Source organism: Triplophysa dalaica, chromosome 18 (assembly GCF_015846415.1).
Source record: "Triplophysa dalaica isolate WHDGS20190420 chromosome 18, ASM1584641v1, whole genome shotgun sequence".
In the NCBI taxonomy this organism is placed as follows: Eukaryota; Metazoa; Chordata; class Actinopteri; order Cypriniformes; family Nemacheilidae; genus Triplophysa; species Triplophysa dalaica.
Genome location: NC_079559.1, coordinates 6,043,419 through 6,052,378, shown reverse-complemented (window position 1 = coordinate 6,052,378; position 8,960 = coordinate 6,043,419). Strand labels below are relative to the sequence as shown.

At 37.5% G+C, this 8,960-nt stretch overlaps 1 protein-coding gene across 2 annotated transcripts in view; it reads left to right on the top strand.

The window, feature by feature from the left end:
* The first annotated feature begins 7,409 nt into the window (after window positions 1–7,409).
* The window catches only part of LOC130439922 (voltage-dependent R-type calcium channel subunit alpha-1E), a 56,637-nt gene continuing 55,086 nt past the window's right edge, over window positions 7,410–8,960 (top strand). For both annotated transcript variants that reach the window (XM_056772594.1, XM_056772593.1), the window contains exon 1: window positions 7,410–8,187. In XM_056772594.1, coding sequence (XP_056628572.1) covers window positions 7,922–8,187 — 266 coding nt within the window. In that variant the 5' untranslated portion in view covers window positions 7,410–7,921. The remainder of the gene's footprint in view (window positions 8,188–8,960) is intronic.

The following is an 8,960-nucleotide window of genomic DNA, read 5'->3' as shown; positions in this document are numbered from 1 at the left end:
TGCCAGAGACGTCTTTCAGTGGGACAGGTCACCGTACTGGAAGTATAATTTACAACACTGGTCTGTACAGTATTGATCTTCTTTCTAGATGCCAGTATGCATACCTACATTCATTTAACTTTAATTTAATAATCACCGCAGTGTTGAGATGGATTGCTTAATAAAAGAAGCAGAGTGACTGGCTATGTCTCGTGCTATGGCTTTGATCAGAAAATCTTGCAAGCTTTTTTGATTTTATTAGAATTGCAGATTATTAGTTTCTTTTATTTGTCGACGTAGTTCAAAAGATGCTAAAAGATATGTTAGGTTTAAATTTGGAAATTCTTAGTTTTGAAAGTTATTATTTATTTAACTATCATTATTTAATATTTAAGAATCTGTCCTTATAACCAAATACTGTGGAGGTAACATGGTACAGTGAGGGAATGGTAGGGTATGGTAATACAATGATACTGTACAAATACAAATTGAAAACCGATTCTGAATAATTCTAATAGTCATATAGTGCTTTAATCTAGGATTCCTCCAAACGTACAATGCCATTGCCATCATACTCCATTGCATTTCTGTTGTTTCAAGGATTTTCTTTTTTCCCTGTTGTTTCAAACTTCTACCACTAGATGGAGTCATGCACGCGTCTACATTTCAAACACAGAAACAATTCAAACGCACAACAAAGAGTAACAGGTGTCTCACATGTGTAACCAAAAATACACTTCAAACATTGGCATTAACTAGCTGGACTAGACTTATAGTATGTTAAGTTGCATAATAGTGACAGTCAGACTAGATTCACGCGTGCAAGTTACTTTTGAAACTGCCACATTGTAATATTGGCACTAAAGATATGGTGCATTATATTAATGTAAATACTTTTAAATAGACACAAAAAAGAACAGGAGTACATTTATATTAATGTGCATATTATACTGACATACCCACATATTTTCATAGATACAAATTATTACTTTTATCTATTATTATTGAAAGTATCCCCATATTGCAAATGTGGGCAGTAAAATGATTTTGCATGTGTAACACATTTTGTATCATAGTGCAACAATGAAGTGTAATATAGCCACAGTAACTTCATGAAAACATTATTATTTTGTAAGAAATAATCAGCCTGCATTTTGTAATAATATATATTTTTATATAGTATACAATGTGATATATGATACAATGATAATGTCTAAATATTTGGATTGTATTGTGAGTGTGTCCAGTTGGTAGTTTGTCTTTCATTGGTTGTGTGTTTTCTTAGTTGTCTCCATTGTGTGACTAAATGGTTTTTGCTTTTATTTGCATGAGAATTGCTTTGCTTTACAGTTTTGAGCTTGATCTTGCACTTACACTTTTATCTTACCCATGACATGTTTTTCTTTTCATTGGGAGAAAGCAGGGAAAACTTCCTTGGGCTTGAAAATTATAAACATCATCTAAAGATTGCAGCTGTCATATGATTATATGTTTTGCAGATGATGTCCTCACTGTGTACAACAATTATTATCTTGTTTGATGATGTTATTGATAGTCTTTCCTCTTGCTCTGTGTAATTAGATTTTTCTCCATTAGTGCTTAAGAATGTGACATCTAGAGTGTGTGACATCAACCTCTGACATCTCATGAATGCAAACACACATTTATATGTTTATTCTGATCTGAACCGAACGCACCGCCATCTTCCAAGTGACAATAGATAATCATACACAAAAATAATATTGAGCTCATTGTCTGAATATGCGGTTTATGTAAGCCTGAGTTATGGTTACAGCCCAGTTGCTTGAAATGAGAGGACGAGGCTGTTGCTAGGTAACAGAGCACAGAAAACACAAGCCAAATCGCTTGAATTAAGGCTTGGTTGAGATGCCGCAACGATCCCATAGATGGGCTTTATTTAGTCTCTGAGTTGTGATCAAGTGCTCTCGATGGAGCTTGTGGTGACATTTCTGAGGTGATTATTTTGAAAGGTACCCAGACTCATTGTGCTTGTGTGAAAGAGTTGCATTGTTGCCACAAAGGGGTGTGTCTTTCATTTACACATTTGGCATTTAAACGTTTTTATCCAAAGCGACTTACTGTGCATTCAAGCTACGGTATATTTTTTATCAGTGTGTGTGTGTGTGTCGTTGCTGTTAGAGCATAAGCAATACCTGCAAAATGATAAAGCTGAAAGTTCAGTGACTTTTTAGAAGGACAGAGAACGGCATGAATCGGACTACAGAACTCTAGTTCCCGGGTACATGATGTCACTATTCTGAGTGTTTTAATAACCTCCGCCCAAAGGAATACGCAAAAAAGGGGCGAGGCCTTCCTAAGAGGAAGAGCCGCTGGAGTAGTGTTTGGTTTTAGATATAAAAATTTGACTGACCTACGCGCTAAACTACATTCACTTTCATCACAGTCCTACAGCTGGTAATAAGAATTCAGCTACACACATTCTAAGATAACCACCTGTCATATAACAGCTTCCATGACTTTAACATCGGCTGTGAAAGCTGTTCTGTGTAATACACTGATATTGTGTGTGTGCGCGGATACCTTTAAAACACTTCTATGAAACGTCCTTTGAAGTCCTGCTTGTAAATGTCTCCTAGACAGTCTGCTTGTTTTATTATCCAACTCGGGTCCAACATAAAAAGGCAAAACTAACGCTTCTGTTATTAGTGTTAATTAGTATAACCAGTCTGACGCCATTCGGCCCGGTGTCACTTCCCTCACCAAAGTAGAGAAAAAATGTGCAATCTCTAACAAAGATTGACAATTGCACATGCACTAGCAGACCTCTGTTACACTTTGATGGATCCGCATGTGTTAAACTGATAAAGTGAAGTTGACGCCATTGTTGTAATTGTTTATTGCTAAAAGCCAAAGTTTATGAATACATGTGCACTGAGAGTGGCAATTTTTTGGATGACCTATTGACAGAAATACAATATAATGTGCATAACTATATCTTCAGTAGTGTATAAATACCTAACATAATGAAGCCTTATGTTTTTATTACAGTAGAATGAGCTATTTCTATCTACATACACCGCTGGTCCCCTTACATGGAATTCCCAATGTTGTTTCTACAGTAGCCGGCAAAGAAGCGAAAACGTAAACACGAACTTACGCCCGATTCACACATACTCCATATGCATGGTGTAGGCGGTGCATATTTTTTTACATGCCCATGTTAACGGACTCATTCACAGAGCATGCGGATGGGGTGCAGTCCATCGGTTGCAGATGCATTGCTGTCAGTGCAGGGATCGTTTACGCATCGATACGGACCGATTTAAAGCGATAGCACACGTTTCATGCTCAATATGAACACGTTTTGATACAAAAATGCAGTAAATTCACCATAAATGCATTCAAATGAAGTTTACTACCATTTATTTATTTGTTTTTTGTTTAATTAAGCAATAAAAGCTGATTAAAATGTTGTGTAGGACAAATATTCTACAGAGTTTATATTGCGGGAGGAAAGTGCTTCTATGCAGACAAGCAGGTGGTCCAGAAAGTACAAGACGCCAGCGCGATGGATGACACTCGGCTAATTATCGAGGTAGAGAAACACAAAGTGGTTTATGACTCACAGGACTGTTTTTATAAAGATGCTAAAGAAAAGGAATGGACGGCAGTTTCATCGGCCACATAAGGGATGGTAAGTTATTTTGAAACTCTTTTAATAGGCTAATAAAACTTCAATTAAACATAACGTTTTTTGAAGTGTCACCCTAGCATCAAAACAATATAATATATAATCGTACATTCTTTTTAGCTATTGTGTTTAGTACTGAAAATGTTTATAATTTTATTTCTATGTTGTCCAACACTTAATTCAAAGTCATGTTTTTTAATCTGGATTCACCATGGAAATTTACGCTGGTTGCTGTTAGTATATACAGTATCTATCAACCACTCGCACTTAACATATGATGAAATATAGCGTTTCATAAACCTTTTTAAAAACATATGTTTCGATTAATCATCCAAATAATGGGAAATACCCATTGTTTACTGAATTCACATTGAAGACGTGGACCGCTAGCATGCTGCAAAAGAAGTATGTGTAAACACACAATGGCGCATGACGGATTCTTCTGCATACCTGTTGCTCTACGCACTGTACACGGAGTATGTGTGAATCGGGCGTTAGTTCTACCAGCCGCTGTAGTGCTTTGAAAGGAAGGGGTGGAGTGAGCCGTTGGTTGCAATATGCAACCTCACCTCTAGATGCCGCTAAAATCTTCTTGTTCTAAATGATTGTTTAGTACATTTAGTACATCAAATACATTTGGTTCTTATATCACTTTGTGTCAAAGCTCTGACTAGATGCACTATTTGTGAAGAATAAATCATCTGCTTTTGGATAGTTTTAGCAGTGTTAAAAATTTTGGATATACTGTCAACAGAATTGACTGGGCATTTCAATTTTGATTGAGTGTCTAGAGCACTAAGTGTATGTGGATTTGAGGGGGAAATGCAGCAGGAGAGCTCTGTGTTTGGCTGTCTATGTGAAAGATCACAGCTGGGAAGGTGTCGGTTGGTGAGCTAACCCTGTACAACCAACAACAGGAGGAGCGGATTAGAAATTCAAGGGTGTACAGTCACCATGGAGACCACTATTAGGATGACAAGGACACTGCATTATGTGGGAGCAGAGATGTTTCTTAGGTTCATGTCTTTTACATAGCTTTTAATTAGCTGGGAAGTAAAAGGCTTAAACGGAGAGGTCAGAGTTGACAGATTTATATCAGATTAAGCGCTAAAAGAATTGTCAAATTAATTTAGTGTGTGATAAAGAACAGACCAGGATTAAGGTGAATCACCATTGCATCTGAAGACGTATTTATGTACAAAATCTGATGGGAGACTCTGACTAAATTTTTTTATATGTTTACCCAAAAAACTTGAAATTTAAATCAGCTAAGTGAATCAAACTTGTAAGTAAATTTGTCACATGTTATCATAACAATGTCTTTTAGAAGTCTGCTTCCATATCTTATCCCCGATTGAAAAAAAAACTAAAAGACTGCTGCTCGGACCCCTCCCATGCTTTCCATAAGGCTTATTCAAGAGATTATTATGAAAACGTGTTGACGTGTGATGAATGCATATGCTACAGGAGTCACTCCCTTTTCTCTGTTCTCTATTGTCTTTCTCTCTGTGACACACATTTACACTAACAATTTTTCTTACTCTGTCAGCTTTGGACACACATACACAGACACTTCTTTCCACCCCCTTTGTGGAGCAGAACTATACTTTGAGATCGTGTGGCATAATTGGCCATTGAGAATGGACTTTGGCAGCTCCAGAGGGAGACTGAGCGTTTTTTCGTGTGCCTGTGTGAGCTCGCTCTGTCTTATTTATAGTAGTTCTCAATATAGGGCACCTGGTGAAGTCTTCTTCCTCACCTTTTCTTCTCAGCTTCAATGAGGTGTACTAACTCTAAGCAGGGTTATGAAGGGGTACACAGATGCTGAGACAGAGACATTAATTAAAAAATACTATTTTACATGTTATACTGTTTCCAAATACAATTTTCTGTTTTCTGACTCGTGTTTTAATTGTTTTTAGGAGGAGAGAGAGAAGAAAGCTGTCTAGTGTCATTCATCCAGCAGTGATGTTCTGTTGATGATAACCTCAGTCTGGAACCATCTCTTGGGTCATTGGACTCTTGCAGTTTACATCATCATTTATAGCTGTATCTGTTTTTTCCCACTCTGCTTGAGATCTCTATTTTTGCAATTGACTATTATTAGCAGGTCCGTTCTGGCCTTAAACTGTTCTCTTCGTTCCTTTTATTAGTCACTTTCTGGCCTCACATTTGGTTTGAGACTAATGTGATGCTAATGCGTTTATTATTTGGTTATGTTTTTATGTGTTTTGTTTTTGGTTGGTCTTTTGTTAATTAGCAGAAAAGCAACAGTTTATTCACTCTGTGTAAATAATAATGTATTTTGATTTGGTTTATTGTCAAATACAGTAGAAGATGTTGTTTGACCAGGTCTGCAATTAACACTACAGAAAAGACAAGGAACAATCTGTAAACAATAAATATTATAAACAATAAATATAGAAACTTAATAATTGTTTTTTTAAAGAAGTAGGAAGTCTGATTGTAAGTTTTAACAGGAACATGCTCCAAGTGACATAGGCACCACTGGCGAAGAAGTTGGTGTCATACATCATATCATCAATAATGATGCCATGTTTCAGGAGTGTACAATTTGAGTTCACTGCGCTTTAAAAGACCTGTGTAGTCTTACATTTAAGCTTCAGAAACATCATTCAACTCTGATAGATTGTTCAACTGATCATGTCTCCTTTTTGTGTCAATTAGTGCTGTTTCCAGGCCAACGGCTCCAGGCAGGCAGGGTTGGCAGTAGAACCTTTACGTGTGCTGTAACGCCGACTTTTTTAAACATAAGTTATCTTTAAACTCAAAGAAAGCTCAGTTGATTCTTATATAGATTTTTTTTCTCCTGTTGCATTAAATCAATGGGTACAAGTGTATATTGTGGGTGATGCATGTCTACTTGCTTGCATTGATATTCTTCTGACACTCTGGTTAGAGGCCTTCTCTAAAAAGTCAGAAGAAAGGAGAACCTATAGTGCTGTACTTTTAAAATCCATTAGAAAATGTATCGGATGGTTTAAAGTTGTTACCATTTAATGTGCGGTTGGAGGGAGTGGTTAAAAAGTAAAAGGGGTTGGTGACGTCAGTTGAAAAGGAAAATCGTTGAGGCGGAAATTATTACATTTTGATGACATGACGCAAACATGCATCTTTCAGAGCCTGCAAAGAATGTAAGCAGAGCCGTGAATTTTCCGAAAATTAACTCAATTTAAACTCATCTAATCTTTCTTACAGGCAAGATGTTTTTTTTTGTGGTTTACACCATAAAATAAATGATATATAATAAATAATTAAAATAAATGAGCGATTGGTTTAAGTAGCCATAGTTTTTTGTTGTTGTATTATATTAAAGCCTTTTTGTAGTACCACAATGTGGTCATTATTAACACAATTGAAATGTGTAGTAAACTAATTTTAGTAACGAATCTGCCAGGAACATGTTTACTGCCGTCAAACCTGAACGAGCTGATCCTTATAGCAAACCTTTAACGAAGTGAATGTTTAAAAAAACATTTATTTATTTAATACTACAACTCAGTTAGCGGGATTTATATAATGGCATAAAGAAACCTTTCCGATGGGCATTTTTAAATATGTAAACAGCTTTTCAGACTCAAGCTGCAATTAAGAGTCGGTGTGCATGGAGAATCCAATGCGCGCTCAAACACATTCGCTCGTTGGTGAGGGGCGGCCAGGTGCGCGTGCCAAGCTTAAACAAACCACACGCGCGTCTCTTCGCGCAGCACACACAGTGAAGATGGAGCTTGTTGAACACTGTGTTTGATGCTCGGAAACAAACATTGCATAGGTTTACCGAAGGAGTTACGGGTGAAGGAAACTAGACGGTAGTCGAAAATGGATTTGTAGTTTTGTCATTGGGTTTTATTAAATAAAAAAAGGACAGTGCTGATTCTGTTCATCTGAAAAGTGATAATCTGCTCCTGTTTTCAAGAACATCTTCATGGGATGTACGACTGGAAATTGGGATTAAAAACGCTTTTATTCCCTATTTTACTTTCAATGCTCCTTCAATTCGTTTTAGGGATGTCTGTGGGAATAAACTACGTGTTGCGCTCGGATGGAGGATACGGTCGTTTATTTTCTCCGTCGTTATCATAAAAAGGAAAACACCCAACCTGTGACAAACTCTTGCAGTTTGGATGACTATTTGCATTTCACCTACTGGATGTGATCTCACTTTTTTTGCATCTGTTCAGTACGCTGAAATACGCACAGTCCTGTTTACAAACGGGCTAAGCTTTCGCTGTTTCTGCCCCACACAGAATGGCTCGGTTCGGAGACGATGTTCCCGGTCTGCTGGGACCCGGGGATGGGGGATCGGAGCGCAATCGGAACCGGGAGGCTCCCGCGGTATCCACAGGTGGAGTTTCACCAGCCTTCAAACAGACCAAAGCGCAGCGAGCCCGAACCATGGCCCTGTACAACCCCATACCAGTCCGACAGAACTGCTTCACTGTTAACAGATCGCTCTTTATCTTCGGAGAGGACAACATCGTTAGAAAGTATGCCAAGAAGATAACAGAGTGGCCATATCCTTTTGTCGAAACGGTAAAACACGCCCTAACTCACGACACACGCACGCACACAATGTTGACAGCGTGTTATCAACATGTTTTTACAGAAGCACATGCAGCTCTGTTTTCGAATAAAAACTGTACAGTGTTTGCTCATGCCCAATTGTAGTAGTCCCCAGAATATCCCTTATTTTCGGAAAAGTGTTGTTTCATAACATACAAAACATAACATGTTGCTTTTTTTACTTTTCAATCGCACATAATGTCCTATTCCGCCACATAACCGAATGGCATCCATTCAGCACCATGGACAGTGGCATTTCAGTAGAGTCTGAAGAGGTGACATATATATTTTAATTCTTTAATTTGGTAACCCAGTGATATTTTTATCATGTGTTTGGTTTTAGTCCATCAAGTGTAAACATGATGTCTTTGTGGTTTTAGCATTTTAAATGTATGAATCAAAGTAGAGGAAAATAAATCTCACTATTTGAGTAACTGATGATTAAAGCTCAATTTTTGTGAGGAGAGGTTTATTATGGTACCCCACGGGAGGAGTTTGGCAACATTGAAATTATTCTAAACTTCAAAGTGACACTTTGAGCTATTTAAAAAAGGTTTTGATGCAAATAAGATGAGTCAGTGAGAAGATGATAAGGCTGTGTAGACTATATTCGTCACAGGTGCGCAACACTGGAACAACTGTTGGTAATTTTTAATGTTGTAGTAGACTGTCCTCTTATAAAGGCCAGACATAGTGCTGTGGTTTACCATCTAATTATATCAAT